At 39.7% G+C, this 17552-nt stretch overlaps 1 protein-coding gene across 2 annotated transcripts in view; it reads right to left on the bottom strand.

Annotated features, from left to right (window-relative positions):
• Window positions 1-17552, bottom strand: part of Peak1 (pseudopodium enriched atypical kinase 1) — a 220323-nt gene that overhangs the window by 23134 nt on the left and 179637 nt on the right. For both annotated transcript variants that reach the window (XM_028865038.2, XM_028865040.2), the window contains one exon: window positions 3711-4453. In XM_028865038.2, coding sequence (XP_028720871.1) covers window positions 3711-4453 — 743 coding nt within the window. The remainder of the gene's footprint in view (window positions 1-3710; window positions 4454-17552) is intronic.

Below are 17552 nucleotides of genomic sequence, written 5' to 3'. Positions count from 1 at the left end.
GGGCATTTAAGACTTGTTAGACTTGGATTTCTGTACCCATCTTTCCTCCTTTCTTCCTTCTGATTTCTCATATTTCAGGATGGAATGTCTATCCTATGCCTGTGCACAATATTTGGAAAGCAAGTAAGTTGTCTGGCTTTACCGGGGTCACAGATAACAATGTTGCATTAAGATGAATTACACCTTAAGTCTCATCTGTATCTCATTTAGATAATATGTAGATAAGACTTTAAGTGAGGACTTCAGAGTGGATCCTTGGGAATAAGACTTTTAAGGTGATTGGGATGTATTTGCCTGTGACAAAGATGAGTTTGAGAGTGAGGGAAGGAGGATGGAATCCTATGAACTAAATTGTGCCTTCCAATTTACATGCTGAAGCTTTAAAGTACCATGAGACCATATTTGAAGATACAGCCTACAAAGAAAGATACTTAAAGTTAAATAAGTTATATGGTTGGGACCTGGATACAGCAGGACCAGTGTCATTTTAAGAAAAGACACCAGAATATTTGTTATCTCTTAGTGAAACTCATCACAGTGTGAGGACTCAGAAAGAACAGCCCTTATCAGAAAATAACCAAGTTAGAACTCTGACTTTGGACTTTTCAGCTTCCAGAAACATGAGAAAATTTCTATTGTTGGTAGTAGGATGCTTGTCTAGCACACACAAGACCCTAAGTTCAATTCCCAACAACACATATACACAAATCCTATTATTTAAGCCACAGAAGCTATGATACTTTGTTATGGCAGTCTGAAAAAGTCAACACAAAGTAAATATTTTGATAGTTTACCACTACAGTGAATAAGTAGGTATGGTCCTTTACCTTTCAAATTGGCTTTCTTTTGCAATATTTTAAGAGACAAGTCCTATCTATTAGGCTACTAATAGATTCCACTAATATGGAAAAGGGCTATGTTAAGACAAACACTAGAAAAGGAGTTGTTTGGGCCAACTGTTGGTTTCTTTTGCCCATCTCTGCAAATGTAGGGTTTTCAGAGTTCTCAGAATTTACTCCTGTAAGGTTGTATAATCAATTAGGTACTTCTGGAAATGCCCAGAAAACCTTCAAAGAGACATTTGTATTCAGCATTTAGTATAAAGCACCCTTTCCCAAACCTGCCAACAACTCCCAGTACATAATCACTCGCCACCTGTTCTTTTGAGATTGCTTTTGTATTATTACAAGCAAAGAAATCAATACTACACCATTGATTTAGGAAAGAGACAAGATTGCGTGGCAATAATACATAAAGTTAGTCAAGCCCCAATTCTCAATTGTTTTGAAAGAACAGATACTTTTATGCCCCTTTCTGAAATAGGTACTCATTCTGTACTTGTGATCTGTAGCAATAAAGACCCAAGATAGATAAGGTACTATAACCCCAATTGATATAATAGCTCTTGAGAGCTACACAGAATCTCAAAATGCCTTTTTATACTCAATAGTAATATATTAACTTGAGTCCATATCTTCTCTCTACAGTTTGTCCCTTGGTTTAATTTTAAAAATGTGGGCTGCAGCAGAGGGTCAAGACTGTCAGCAGTGGAAGTGTTACAACTGCAGAGAGCAGCCAGCTAAAGAGCTGGTCCAACATATATGTCTTGATAGGCAGGTAAGGCAATTGTTTACCTTATCCATTAATTTACTAAGACACCATCTGGTCTTTCTAAGCCAAATTAACATGTAAAAGTCATTAAGATATGTTAATTGATTTTGAATCAGTGAATAGACTCAGTAAAAGGAGGTTATGGGAATGGAGAACATTATACTGAGCTTTGTGCTTTTAAGACCTTTCACTTGGATTATCTCACTTGATCATCACCTTAGTCCCATAAAGTACATGGCTTATCATTTTAAGCATCTGAAAGAAGAGGAAAAAAACATCTTTGAGACCCAAAGATTTTTTAACTCTCTTAAAGTAAGGAAGCAGCCAAAGACAGCTCACTTAGCCACACAATAGCCCCAAAGACAGGTATTATTACTAACAAAGCTTCCAAGTGGTAAAGTCAGGATCAGAAAGCAAATCTTTTGGAGATCTTAGTGCATGCCATAGTTGTTACACTCATGAGACTTGTGTGTGACACTCTGTTACAGTGAGTATAACCAGACAGGAATCCTTAATGTCAAGTGGTCTGTGTCTCTCAAAGTAGTGTGCTGTCTGGAATGGTTGACATGCATTTAAAAAGCAACAGACAATAAGATAGACGAAGCTTATCTTGGCCTATCTACACAGTCAGAAATACCTGAGGTTTTTTAAAATTACAATTATTGGGGTGTGTGTGTCAAACTACAGGAGTCCATATCCTCCTTCCACTAGCTGGATCCCAGGGATTGAATTCATCAAACTTAGTCATCAGGCATGCTGGCAAGTGCCTTTGTTCAATGAGCAATTTTGCTGGCCTGATATCTATGCTTAAATCCTAGCTCTACTTGTGGCTAAGTGACCTCAAGCAAGTTAGTTACCTCACTGAGCAAAACCTTCCTCATGTGTTAAATGGAGAAAAAGGTCTTGACCTTATGAGCATGGTGTGAGCATTAAATATCAGTTATCTTTGTCTATAAACGTGTTTCCCAGGAATCGGAGAAGTCATAGAGGAGGGGCAACAAGGATCCCATACATGGTAGAGATAAAGATGGAAACAAGGAATGAAAGGTATACAACAGTTTCGTTTTTTATAGGTAACCACGGCAAACTGCCAAAGCTCAATGGCTACTTCTTTTAAGAGGAGTCTGAGTTAAGGTCTGTGACAATGTTCATTCTCAATGTGAAGGGGTTTATAAACATCATGGGAACACCCCTCTGGGTATGACTATGAGGTTTTTTGTTTTTTGTTTTTAATGAGGGTGTTTGCAGAAAGGTTTAAAAGAATAGGAAAGACCCACCCTGAGTGTGGGCAGCACAGTCTTATGGACTAGGGTCCCACACTGAGAAAGAGGAGGAAAGTTAACTGAGCATCAGCATTCACCTCTCTCTGCTTCCTGACTGAGGAACAATGGGACCAGCCAACCCACATGCCTGCTGTGTCTTCCCCACCATGATGGACTGTATCTCTGCCTACTGTGAGCCAAAATCAACTATCCACACTTAAGCTTCTTGACAGGTATCTGGCCACAGAAGTAACTAATACACAGTCCTTCTAGACTCTCGCAGAATGTTCGTTTCCCTATTCTCCTTATTGTCTATTTTTTCCTTTCAATAATAAACCTGCTTATTAGGGCATATCTGCTAATGCAGGAAGCTTACTCACTTTCACACAATGGAGAAACTGGAGGAAAAAAGTGGGAAGGAAGAATGGATCCACCTCAGTAATTAGGTGTTGACTAAGATTAAGGTAAGGCCAGCCATGGTGGTACATACCTTTAATCCCAGCACTCATAAGGAAAAAGCCAGATCTCTATGAGTTTGAGGCCAGCCTGGTCTATATAGTGATTTCAAGCCAGCCAAAGCTACATGGTGAGACCCTGTCTCAAAAAACCAAAAGAATATTTGAAAAAATACTGGGTGGTGGTGGTGCACACCTTTAATCCCAGCATTCGGGAGGCAGAGACAGGTAGATCTCTGTGCCTTTGAGGCCAGCCTGGGCTACAGAGTGAGTTCCAAGATAGCACAGGGCTTACACAGAGAAACCCTGTCTCAAAAAACAAAACAAAACAAAACGAAAGGAATAAAAAAAGATTAAGGTGAGATTTTCCCTATTTTCTTACCTTGACCGCATAGTTATTGAGTGGATCTTTTGCATATGAGGCAGTGTAGTAAACTGCATCTCCAGCTTCGCAGCACGGTTTGTCACTGGTTAGCCTGAAATCTGACCAGCTGTCCACTCCAAAGCGGAGTTGGTCTTTCTGCCCAGCCATGAAGAGGTCTTCACATTTAACAGCCAGTTTCTTCAAGGTATCTGTATGAAGGCTTCGGATTTTACCCACCACTTCTTCCCGATTTTCAAGTCCTCGATAAAGTGCTTGTCTTTGTGGCTTCTGGATGCTTCGACCCTGTCTACAGGAGAGACCACGCCGGCTGGAGAGGGACTCCATACTGTTGGAAAATCTGTCCTTAATACTGAGAGTGGCTAAGCTGGAGATACTGTTTGCTGCTGAAGGAACAGGTCTCTCTTTGTGCAAAGGTCTCTCCAGGGAGTCACAAGACTCAATGTCCAGTCCTTTGAGGTCACAGCTAATAGAAGACCCAGCACTGCTGGCATCCCAGTTGGGGTCAATATCATAGGTGGGGTTAGCCATGACACAAAGACTACTTTCCATGGTTTTTTGAAGGTCTTTGGAGATTGGCTCTGTATTGGCTCGTATCATTTTCTTTGGCAGTGGGGGTGGTGTGGGTTGGGAAGCATTCAATACTTCTTGGTCTGTCTTCTCTCCAAAGGCAATGGCATCATCCAAAGCTCCCTTGGGATGCCGTGGATGCTTGGGAGGTATCATAGCTGCTCTAGACTGTCCTGCATTATTTTTAAAGAAGAAGAAAAGAGAATTAATCAGAAATTTCAATCTCGTTTCATAATTGAAACAAGTAGAAATGAGTGAGGCAGGCATGGGAATCTTAACACTCAGCAATGCTTTCGCTGCAAATGTGAGCCAAGGAAGGAGCACGGAAGGCAGGAATCCAAAGCTCAACTGGAGCGACAAATATGAATTATGTCCCAGCATTTCTTTGCCAGAGGAATGTGGCACTAGTTTAGGTAATGGGCTTTGTTTTCAAACAGGAACCCAGATTCTCCAGTCCTGCCCCAGTAATGCTAACATTCACAACACCGTAGTACTAAGAAAGGACAGACACTAGAAACACCTGAATTGTGACAGTTAGAGACGACAGCATCCGTCGATCAAGAAAATACTTGGGAGCATTACTGAAAACAGAACTGAAACTAGCGATGGGACCACTGTACAGAGTCCAACAAAATATTGTTCTGTTTCTTGTATTAGTACTCCAGTTTTACATTGCATATAGCACCTGCCATTACATATATGTACATATAATGTATCCAGTATATGTTTAGAGGGCAAAACACATTAGGGTTCAATAATACTTTGTTTCTTACATAAAGGAAAGAAGACACTATTTTTCTAAAGACAGAAATATATCATGAAACTTGCACAAAAGCTACAAAAATTAGCCATGTTATTAAAATGAGGCCTTTACTCAAGAGATAGAGAGAGAGCATAATGCCTGGTTACACAACATTATGTTGTGGTCCTAACCCCTGGTATCTATGAATAGGTCTTCATTTGGAAATAGAGTCTTTGTTAGTATGACTGAGTTGAGGTTAAGGAAGGCACTAATCAAATATGGCTGGTATCCTAAAAAGAAGAAAATGCAATGTGAAGACAAATAAGGGAAATACTATGTGGTGACAGGGGCAGAGACAGGAATGCCAAAGATGGATGGCATCATTAAATGCCAGGCAGAAGCAAGAACAGATCCTACTCAGTGTCTCAGAAGAAGCATGGTTCTGTGGACAGAAGTTTCATTTTAAGTCTCTAAACTGTCAATTGTCAAAGAATTAGTTTCTGTTGTATCATGCAACCCATTTGAAGTACTTTATTACAACAGCCCTAGGAAAGAAATATATATTGCTACTTATACTTATAATCATACAGAGTACAGGTAAATGGATTGTGTGATGTTAATACTATCCAACTGATCTCATCTTGAATCAGCTAGGACACCTTTGAATATGTCTGTGGATTTCTGTATTGGGCTAGTTGGGGTTGAAGGAACCACTCCAAATGAAGGCTGTGATTCTGACCTGAACAAAATAAAAGTGAGCCAAACACCAGTATTCATCTCCCTCTACTTCCTGACTGCAGATGCAAAGCTTCCTCGTATTTCTACTGCCATGACTTTCCCACCATGATAGACTGTCCCCTTAAGCTGGGAGCTAAAATAAACCCTTCCTCCATGATCTGTTTTATCACGGCAATGAGGAAAGTCACAAATACAGATGTTTCTGAGGATGATAATAAGTAAAGCAGTGGTTTGTTTTGTTAAAACTACATCCTTAAAGAAATGCCAAGGGCAAGAATCAATATAAACGGTGATTACAATTATATTCAATTTCTTACATACAGTACTTGGATCAAGAATATCTAGGAGTTTAAATAAACTACTAACTACCACATACATACAGCAGCATTTTTATAAGGAAGAGAGCTGCATTAAACACAAACAAAAATATACAGAGAGAATGTACAAGAGAGTGGGGGTGGGAGGCTTCAGACAGGGAGGAAGAGAGAGAGGGGGAAGTGAAGTGAAGGGGGAAGTGGGGTGGGGGAAAATAAGCAGAGAATATATAGCTCTAGGGAGCAAAGGCTTTTAAGACTTTCCAGCTGGGATTTGGCTTTGTGTAGTGCTTGTCCAACATGCACAAGCCCTTGGGTTTGATCTTTATTAGCATAAAACTAACTAGCTAGCTGCTAAATAATCAACTAATTAAATTCTCTTGCAGAAAAACACAGGACTAGATGGGTTCACTGATAAATTCTACCAAATGCTTAATATTAATTAAACCAAAGTATTACTACCAATCTTTTGCAAGCTCTTCTAAAAAGTAGAAGGGAAGAGGGAACACTTCTATCTTGAATTTTGTAGAAGCTATGATACCTAGACAACCAAACCAAATACATTTAAGAAAACTAAAGACTAATACTACTTGAATACAAGTGAAAAAAAAAGTCATTAGCAATAGAACCTAGTGACACTTTAAACATTATAAATATAATGATATGTCATAACAACTTGGGTTTATCTGAAGAATGCAAGGTTGGTTTAATATCTGAAAATTAATCAGCATATGATGCTAACAAAATACAAAAGAAAAAACAATCTCACATGATCTTCTCAAATTTGTGGAAAATGTATCTGATAAAATCTAATGCCTTTCCATGACAACACCCAACAAATTTGGGACAGAAGTGAACATTCTCAGTCTGATAGCTTCTATATCAAACCAAGAGCTAACATACTTGATGACAACAAAGTAGATGCTTCCTTCTTAATGTCATAATACAAAAACTTTCATTATCACAATCTTTATTCTACCTTATACTTGTGCACTAGCCATGGAAATGTGGAAACAGGAACAAATAAAAACATCCCAACTAGAAAGAAGTAAAACTATTCTATGTATAGATGATATAATCTTGTAGTTTGAGAAGCCCAAGGAATCATATGAATATCTATCAGAAGTAATATGCCAGGGCTCAGATGGCAGAGTGTTTGCCTAGCATGCAAGGTGCCTTGGGTTCAATTCCTAGCATGTCATAAAACTGCTGAATGTGGTGGAATATACTTGTAATTTCAGTACTTGAGACATGAGGTCAGGAGGAACAAGAAGTCAAAGCCATCCTTAGCTACACAGTAAGCTTGAGGCCAGTGTGAACTACATGGGAACTTGCTGTAGACAAACAAAAAGAAGAAAGGAATGTATCAGTTTAGTGAGACTGCAAGATACAAGATCACTATACAAAAATCAATTGTAATGACTATTCTAAATCTGACATTAAAAAAAACCCCTATTTGCAAGAAAGAGACTAAAGTATTAAGGGATAAATTTAATTAAGCAAGAGTCGTATGCTGAAAACTATAAAACATCACTGAAAGAAATTAAAAAGTACCAGAATAAATGGAAATTAGTTATGTTATTAAAAATCAGTCACATTATTAAAATGACTAATTTTATGCAGTCTATTTAAGCTCATGGATCAGAAATTTTAATATTGTTAAGATGGAAGTACTCCCCAAATTGACCTACAGATTTAATGTAATCCCTATGAAAACCTCAGTTGGATTTCTTGCAGAATTGATGTGGGGACCCTAAAATTCACATGGAAACATAAGCGGCTTATGAGTGGCCAAAAATAGTCTTAGCAAATTACAAAATTATAGTAATCAAGATAGTGTAGTACCTAGTTAAGAGCAAAGCTATAGATGAATGGAATTGGTCTGAAAGGTCAGAAAGAAATCTTTATATTAAGAGGTCAATTAATATTGACAAAGGTTGTCCAAACAGTTCAATGGAGGAAAGAACAAACAGGGTTGTGACAAGTGGACACACATGAAAAACAACAACAAAAACAAAGTGGACACTTGTTTCACACTATACACAAAGATAAACTAAAATGCACAAAAGATCTAAATGTAAGAGCTAAAAACTATGAGACCCTGTATTATTCACTGCTGACAATCAAACCCAGGGTCTCAAGCATGCTCTAACACTGAGCTATATCCTTACTGCAGAACTACGACAAATCTGATAATAGAAATCAATGGTTGTGTCGTCCCTGAGTTGGGCAATGGTTAGTTCTAACAATTAATGTAAAACAAGAAAACAAAATAGTGTGGTAAAAGTAAAAATAAAAAAGAAAACTTGTATGCTTCAAAGCATATCTTCAAGAAAGTAAAAAGAAAATGCCAGGCACGGTGACACACACCTGTAACTCTGGTACTCTGGAGGCTGAGGATAGCACTGCTACACAGCAAGACCTTGGGTAGACACCAACAGGAAGGAAGAGGAGGGAGGGAGGAAGGGCAGAAGAGAGAGAGAGGAAGAAGGGAGGAAGGGGAAAATTACACAGAGTAGGGGAACTTGTGTTCATATTACGTATCTGGGAAGAAACTTGTATCTAGAATATATATATAACTCTTTTTTTTTTTTAAATTTCTTTTTTTGTTGACTTTTCGAGACAGTGTTTCTCTGTAGTTTTAGTGCCTGTCCTGGAACTCACTCTGTAGACCAGGCTGGCCTAAACTCACAGAGATCTGCCTGGCTCTGCCTCCTGAGTGCTACTCTCTAGTCTCCACCTCAAAATGGAAGCCACAACTTCTTCTTGTATTCTCTTAGCACTTCTGCTTAAAGTGCGTGCGCCACTACTGCCTGGCTTTGAACTCCTTTAAAAACCTTTAAAAATGGGCAAGAGATTCACATAGACATTTCTCCAAAGATGATACACAAATGGCCAATACATACATGAAACATGTCCAACATCATTACTCATTAGATAATAATATATAAAACCCTAATACTTCACGTCTACTAGGATCATTATGAGTCTAAGATGGAATAACTAGCTTGGAAAACAACCTGGGAGTTTCTCAAAGAGCAAAACAAAGAGTCATCACATAAGCCAGCATATATACTCCTAATGAGATAGTCGGTGGAAATAAAACACATGTCTATAGAGACCAGAACACATGCTTATACTGTACTGTTCATAACAGCTCCAAAGTGGAAACAACGCAAATGTTTACCATCTAATTAATGGGCAAACAAGATGTGGTATAGCCACATAACTGAACGAAGTTTCCCACTTCTCTCATATTGGGTTATTTGTTCCCTTCTCTAGTGTTGGAGCACAAACCCAGGGTCTCATACATGCTAGATACTCTACTGCTGAGTTATATCCCTGGTCTTCCTCACCCATCTTTAAACACTCTTGCCTCTGGGGAGTGTTTAAGTCCACCCCCCAAACTTATTGATCCTCAGATATGCCTTGTATATATTTTTCTCTAAGCATACACACACACACACACACACACACACACACACACACACTCATTCTCAGGTTACAGTCGAATTCCCTACTGGGTTGCTCACTAGTGGCAGGGACTGTGTCTTATTTCTATATATGAGACCAAGCAAGAATCTGGCTGAGAATGAGCGGCTAGGTAAGTAGAGAGATAGATGTAGATAGAAAACATCATCCAATTTTTATCTAGGTCCTAGAAAAGGTTTTATGGGCTGCCATTTTCTACCCATCTCTCCAAATAAGGAAAAGCAGCAATAACTGTGGATGTGAGTAGCATCGAGAGCTCCAGAAGTACCTTCTTTTTCTTTAAAGATTATCTGAGGATTAGGGAAGTAAGGCGAAGTGTATTACATAGTTCTTTAGTGCTTATTAAGGAGAGGTGGAAGAGGGCTGAGTGTGCCGTTTGTGCTACCTTTGGAATAAAGTTCAGACTTTCCAGAAGCCGATCAGGGTTCTTTGTCTTATCTACCACTATTTCTCTGCCACTCCCATTATTCCTGTTAGTGTACCTTAGAACTGGAGTTACAGATGGCTGTGAACTGCCATGTGTGCTGGAGACCAAACCTAGGTTCTTTGAGAAGCAAATGCTCTTAACTGCCGAGTTATCTCTCCAGTCCATATTTTCTCTTCTTTTAATAGGTCTCTCTCTCTAATATTATTTTAGATTTATTTTTATTTACATGTGTGTGACTGTAGTGTCTACAGAGGTCAGAGACACCAGATTCCCCTTGGAGCAGAAATTATAGGAGGTTGTGAACCACTTGATGTGGGTGCTGGAAACTGATCTCGGGTTTTCTGGAAGAGCAATACACATTTTTAACCCCGGGGCCAGTCCAGAACTTCTATTTTTATATTTTTGCCTTAGCAAAGGTGTATTCTGTCTTTGGCCCAGCTCAGACTTTTCTACTGATGTCTTCCGACTCTCTACTCTCCACTTCAAAATGGAAGCCGTAACTTCTTCCTGTATTCTCTCAGCACTTCCGCTTGACTGCAGTGTTTCTGTGTTTGTATGCATCCTTTCTGAATCTCATGTGGTATAAGACAAACAGCATGTGTTACAGTAAATGGCTGCTGAAGGACAGAAAACCCACAGAACTGATCATTATTCCAAATGGAAAGAGACAGCCAAAGCTGCAGGATATAAAAGAATTCCAGGCCTCTCTCCTCCAACAGCAGTGCAGGATCTCATGGGAGATATGGGGATTTTCATGAGGGAATCAGGAACTTAGCCACTCTAAATGAAACCAGGAGCATTCCACAGTCCCTGCAAGTAGGTCAAGCTATCTTCTAAATCTCAAAGTGCTTTGTGTTTTTGTGCTTTATTGCCACCCCAAAAGGGGAGGAGGGGCAAATTCCAAACATTTAGGTCAATGTCCTAAAAGTTTGGTATCTTAGCTGCTTTTATTTTAAACGTTTAATCCTGTACATTCCTCTGAAGTCTCCAGGATCCAGACACTAAAGCTCAGTTTTCAGCAGCAGACAGGACACCACATACTCTACATTTTTGTGGCATACCAGCTTTCTAAATGGAAAGGGGGAAAAAAGTTCGATTCTAAATCTTGCCTTGCTATAGCTAGAAAGGTCCTCTGGACAATGTTTGACTAACCCAAACTCAAGCCGTACTTTTTCTCAGCCTCTGTGCTCTGGCTGTAATTTCTCTCCACTTAAACATGCCTTCAGACCGGCAGGTACAGAAGGCCCCGTATCATGTCACTTTCTGCAAAGCAGATGCTGAAAATGCAACAGAAATGGAAAGTTTTGATGAGACTAATTCACTAGGAATGAGAATGACTGATATAAGTTCTTATAACCTACAAATTGGTATAGATACACAAGAAATAAGGTATCTCTAAAATAAATATTTGAAAAGATTGCGTAATGAAAAACTTAAAATAGTAATTACATCATTATAGTGATGGAAATATTAAAGACACATTAAAAACAAACCACAATAAATGTTTGCTTGTAATCTGGTAGCATTGAGGTCATAGGGCCCTAAATAATGACACATTTAAATAGGAGCTGACCTTTGACCACAAGTCATTCCTTATTCTAACAAGACAAGAAGGCATGGCTTTCTGGCCGATCTCTGTGCCTAAAGTCATCCCACACACAGCTTCAGGGATGAGTTTTTAATCCTGAGTGTGCCTCTTCTGAAAAGTCTACAGTGGCTCTATTAGTAAAAGATGCAGTGTTTGTGTCCCAGATTCCTCTAGAAAGAAGCCTTCACAAACCTCTCAGTACACGGCAACTAGCCCAGGGACTCAAAGGAGGGTAGCCTCTTGTCTTTCTCTCCAAAAGATCAGGTCTTTGAAGGTTACACTAGTGTTCCCAGCACCTTACCTGGAACTAGAGCCAGTTGGTATTAAACAGTTGTTCGCTAAGTGGCCGTATTAAAGTCCCAATTAACAGAACACATCTCCCTATTTAAAGCACAGTTTCAATTTTCATTCCTAACCTAACCCCCACCTCAAGGTAAGTAATATACATGAGAATGGGAAGAGAAAGGAATAAAGAGACAGTCGTGTCCAAACACAGAAATACGCTCTGCACTTTACAGATACAGTTTACAGAACATACTTTATAGACCACCACCACCACCACTGTTCCCCAGCTTTGTCCAATGAATAGGGCCTCGCGTCGGCTGAGGCCTGCACTGTTCCCCAGCGGCTGGCTTCCAGCGTCCGGAGGAAAGGACCGCATCTGCCAAGCGTTCTTACTGTGCTGGGCGGACTGAGCACAGTGAAATGTAAGCAACAACTGGCAAGCCACGGTACAACTTCATGTCAAAGAATAAAACTGGCTGGCCTCCAGAGACCACTTGCGTGTATCCTCAAATAGACAGACCACTTTGAAGAATGCCAGTGGTGTAGCAGCTGACAGGCCCACTGTTTACACGGCCTCATCACAGAAAACCTTCCTAATGCCACAGCTCATTTATTTAGGGGTAAGTTATCTATGTAATTTGAATACTGTACTCTCTTAACTAATTCTTAGATATGGGAAACTATTTTAAAATATGAATGAAACTAACTTAGGAACAAAAATCCATGCTTTCTCCTAACAGAAATAATTACAATTATAGGAGGTATAACAAATGCTCAAACAAATGTTCAAAGCTATCAACTTCAGCTTTTTCCTTTTTTAGTTCCAGATAATCTTAACTGCAATTATTTTAAAAAACATTTTATTGGATTTCTTATTTATTTATTGTGTGTGTGTGCACACACATGTGCACAGGTTTGGGGCTCAGATGATAACTTAGGATAGCTGGTTCTCTCCCTCCACCATGGGGGTTCCAGAGATTTAACTCAGGTTGTCTGGCTTGGTGGCAAGTGACTTTACCTGCTAAGCCATCTTGCCAGCCCTTAACTGCAATACTTTAATCTTTGGTTCAAATAATTAACACGATGATACTTGCTCAATATTTATTGAATAAATATGCATTGTAAGGTACTCTTCAGAATGCCTTCTTAAGAGCTGGCATTTTGAATGGTACACTCCATACCACAACATCAAGACCAGCAATATAAAGAATGCTATTCTTTTACAGATATCCACCCTTCACCTTTAACACCCTCAACAATGTACTGCAGGCAGAATGCTTTTAGATGTTTTGCATTGGTGTTTGAAGGGTGCAGCTTTAAAACAGATTCTTATGGAGACCCTTAGGAGATGGAGGCAAAATTCGTATAGTTCCTTAATTAGGAAATTTATGCATTATGTCCAATATTAGAAAAAAACAAGCCAGATTACTAGATCAATAGAGCACATAAACGATGACTTGGAAAATCTCTTACATGAACTTTGCTGTGAACAGCCAGATTTCTTTCATCTGGGAATCTTCAAAAGTCAAACACAGCACTCATTTTTAGCTCATTTATTCAAACACATTCTTAGCACCTCCTGTGTGTTTTAGATAATGTGCTAGGCTGTAGGGATACAGAAAGGGAACAAGCCAAAACTACGTGGAGTAAAAGGAGACTTGACTGAGCTTTTAAAAAAGCAATGTATGGAGTACTTATTACAAACTGAACGAAGGAGAACTAAAGTCGTCAGCTGGGTTTCAACAGAGTAAAACTTCCTACACACTTCTGATTCCAGCAAGGTAATAAAGTAGTCAGATAACCCCACATAAAAGACAACCAGTGATCCTTCTTCAAGACATTTTAAGATAGACACAAGAAACAGGAAAATGTGGAGATATTCTATCACTTCTTTGGGAAATTGTTTTGGGTGTAGACATACTGTAAAATCCAGATTGAGTATGATTAAGTTGGCAAAGGCCACTTGATCCCGTGATCCATGTGATCACCATCCAGAGTGAAATCACCATCATGTTGGGTGTTCTGCTCTAATGAACCTACTTTATTCCCCTGAGACAGGGTCTCTCACAAAACCTGGGGCTAGGCTGGCAGCCAGCAAGCTCCAGTCCTGTCCCTATCCCTATAGTACTGGGGTTACAGGCATGTGTGGCCCAACTTGGCTGTAGCACGAATCTTAAAAGTTCTTATTAATAAAAACAAACTTGGAGCCAGGTATTGGGGTGAACTGGAAGATCAGAGAAGCAGAACAAGCCACAGCTTCCTCACCTCGCCAATTCCTCAGGTGATCCTGTTTCCTTAGACTGGATGCCTCTCTGCTGACCGGTGCTGCTCAAAAGCCTGAAAGCTTAACCAACCATAGTTCCTCATCCTCATGCCTTAAATACCTTTTTGCCTCCTGCCATTACTTCTGGGATTAAAGGCGTGAGTCACCAAGCTTGGCTGTTTCCAGTGTGGCCTTGAACTCACAGAGATCCAGGTGGATCTCTGCCTCTAGAATGCTAGGATTAAAGGTGTGTTTATTTATTGCCTAACCTCTATGTTTAATATTGTGTCTATTCTGTTCTCTGACCCCAGATAAGTTTACTGAAGTGCACAATATTTTGGGGAACACAATCCCACCACACTTGGCTTCTGATGTGGGCACTGGGGATTTAAACTGGGGTCTTCATGTTTGCACAGCCAGTGAGTGCTCTTCCCACGTAGTCATCTTCCCTGCTCCTCCACCCCTATTTGTTTTTAAGACAGGGTCACATGTTTCTCAGATTGGCCTTGAATTACTGACCTCCTGTCTACTTCCCAAGTGCCAGAATTATAGGTTCAAGTCACCATGTCCAGCTCTACGGTACCATTAAAAATAAAAGTTACTGGAGCTTTAAATCACAAAAAATTACCCAAAGGAGCATTTTAAAACTACATGGAGACGATTTGTTGAATGTCTTAAAAATAAAAAAGAGCTCCAAATGCCATCTACATACTTGTTCTCCCAGGGAAAACAGTAATAAACCCAAATCCTCAGCTTCTAGAACTGACAGAATCAACCGTAACTATTACTCTTCCAAAGCAGAAAAATTAAGCATGTATCAAACCACACGAAGTCAAGCACAGAGCCACTTGAGCGCTTAAAGAAGGCTTAAAGCTAATTATTTTTCTAGTTCTAACTTTGTCATGGATTGTTCAATTTTGGTAGTTGATAAGTTCATAAAAATATATTTGACAGAGTGTAAAAGAGGCTCAATGGCTTTAGAACGGCTGTGCTAAGTTCAATGAGATGATTAGAACAAGGTCTAGTTAATTTTGGTGTTTAAAACACAGGCATCATATACTTATGACAAAGCAAAGAAATTCATCTTTTTCCCTCCTTCTGGTGCTGGGCACTGAACCTAGGGCCTTATGATTTCTAGGCAAGAGCTCAACCACTGAGATAAACTCAATGGAAAACGATCTTACTCACAGGACATCTTGAATTTTTCAATTCAAAGTAACTGTTTTTTAAGGTTGATGATTCAAAAGTTCCAGCCTTGCTGGGTGGTGGTGCTACACACCTTTAATTCCAACACTTGGGAGGCAGAGGCATGGGGATCTCTGTGAATTTGAGGCCAGGCTGGTCTACAGAGCAAATTTCAGGACAGTCAGGACTGTTACACAGAGAAACCCTGTCTGGGGGGGTGGGGGTGGGGAGTGAAACAAAACAAAAGAGAAGTCCCAGCCTTCCAGTGCTTTTCAAGAATTTAATGACTGAAGGTATTTGAGTCACGAGTGCCTAAGGCTCTCTGGGCTGTAACTTGGTCCAACCTCCCTTGACTTCCTTTCCTCAGCTAACAATGAGATAAAAGACTAAGTTGGCATGTTTAAAAAAAGAGAAAAAAAGAGGGGGAGCTGGAGAGATGGTGGCTCAGCAGTTAAGAGAACCAGCTGCTCTTCTAGAAGACTTGGGTTCAATTCTCAGCACCCACATGGTAGTTTACAATTATCTGTAACTACAGTTCCCGGGGATCTGACACCCTCACACAGGCATGAATGCAGAATAAACATCAATGCATATGAAATAAAATTATATAAAATCTTTTAAAAAAAGTGACTTTTTTTTTTTTTTTTTTTTAAGGTGAGGTCTCCTGTAGCCCAGCCTGGCCTCATACTTACCTACTCTGTAGCTAAGGATGACACTGAAGTCCTGAGCTTTCTACCTCCACTTCCCAAGTGCTGGGATTAAGGCATGTGCCACTAGGCCTCACTTTTTCTTTTCTTTCTTTCGTTTTTTTTGAGATAGTCTTATTATGAAGTCTAGGTTAGTCTCAAAGTCACAGTTCTCCTCCTTGAGGCTCCCAAGTGCTGGGGTTATAGGTGTAAGCTGCCACACCCAGTTGCTAATGGAAAACTTTAAGAAGAGATGCCATATGGCATCGATTCCTAAAGACTGTGATACATTTTACTGAGGTTGTCATGTAAGAAATTTTGGCATAGCAAAAATATCTATAATATGTAATTCCTGATATGACATTTTAGGGTGCAAAGTAAGTAAAAACTTCATCTTAATATGTACTTTTAAAATATAAAAGAATGAGAAAAGTCAACTATAAAATCTACTGGAACTGAAGTTAGAGGTCTTTTCTTTGTAGAATATACTTCCACCTACTTGAGGGTTTGTTCTGACTGACTCTCCCAACAGGGGATTAGAGCATTTCTCCTATGGTATTGCTTCAATCTTTTGGACTTGTTAATTAAGAAACTATTATTTTCAAGTATACTAGCTAATTTTGGTATCATTTTTCCTTAAACACACACACACACACACACACAATGGAGGAAAAAGACAAAGAGAGATGAGAAACTAGGTGCTTCAGACACATCCTCCTCCAGTGGTTTCCCAGCAGGGTCAGTGGGTCATGAGAGTCCTCATGGTACACTATACTGCAGGCAGTCCATGCTGCTCATCTCTTCCTCCCCACAGGAGATAAGCATGGAAACAAAAACAAAACCCCCAAACCTACTCTGCTCCAGGCTTTCCTTTTCAGAAGGAAAGGAACTCAAGGGAGGGAGATAATTCAGAGGTCACTGGGACTTCCAGAAAGACAGTAAAGAAAGAGATCTGAGGACGTTTTGCAACAATTCGGAAGCAATTCTGCTTAACCCTCTGCACATTCTCCACTACAGTAGGCAGGTCTGTGACAGCCTGCCAGCCTCTACCTACACACTTCCCACGACAGGACTCCTACTTCTAGTCTGCTTGATCCAAGCCAGAAATCCTGTTCTTCACATTATCCTACCTTGCATATATTTTGTCCTAAAATTCAACTCTGATTTGCTCACTATTCCCTCTCCCTGTCTTAACTGAGGCTCGCTCTTCTTATCCTTGTATGTAATCCTGCAGCAATAGTACCTGTTACCAAACACCATAGTCTAGGTGTGCCCATTTTAAGTCATAAATGTCATCTGTCTTCTTGAAGCCCTTTGATGGGTCATTATCACATATAACAAAAGGTCTGAGATTTTACCCTGAAATCCATCTTATCTAATGCTCCACACTGCAGCAACCTTAAATGGCTGTGGCACCAGGCTATTCTGTATTTCCATGCTTTTGTTCACTTAGTGCCTGTCTGGAACATCCTTTCTTCGCTCTGACAACAAGTGAAATCAGCTCAGAAATGATTTCTAGGAAGGCTTCTTTTGACACCTTTCTTTGTGTAAC

The sequence above is a fragment of the Peromyscus leucopus genome, chromosome 7, assembly GCF_004664715.2.
Source record: "Peromyscus leucopus breed LL Stock chromosome 7, UCI_PerLeu_2.1, whole genome shotgun sequence".
NCBI classification, from domain to species: Eukaryota; Metazoa; Chordata; class Mammalia; order Rodentia; family Cricetidae; genus Peromyscus; species Peromyscus leucopus.
The sequence above is the reverse complement of the archived record's forward strand: the minus strand, read 5'-3'. Positions and strand labels throughout refer to the sequence as shown.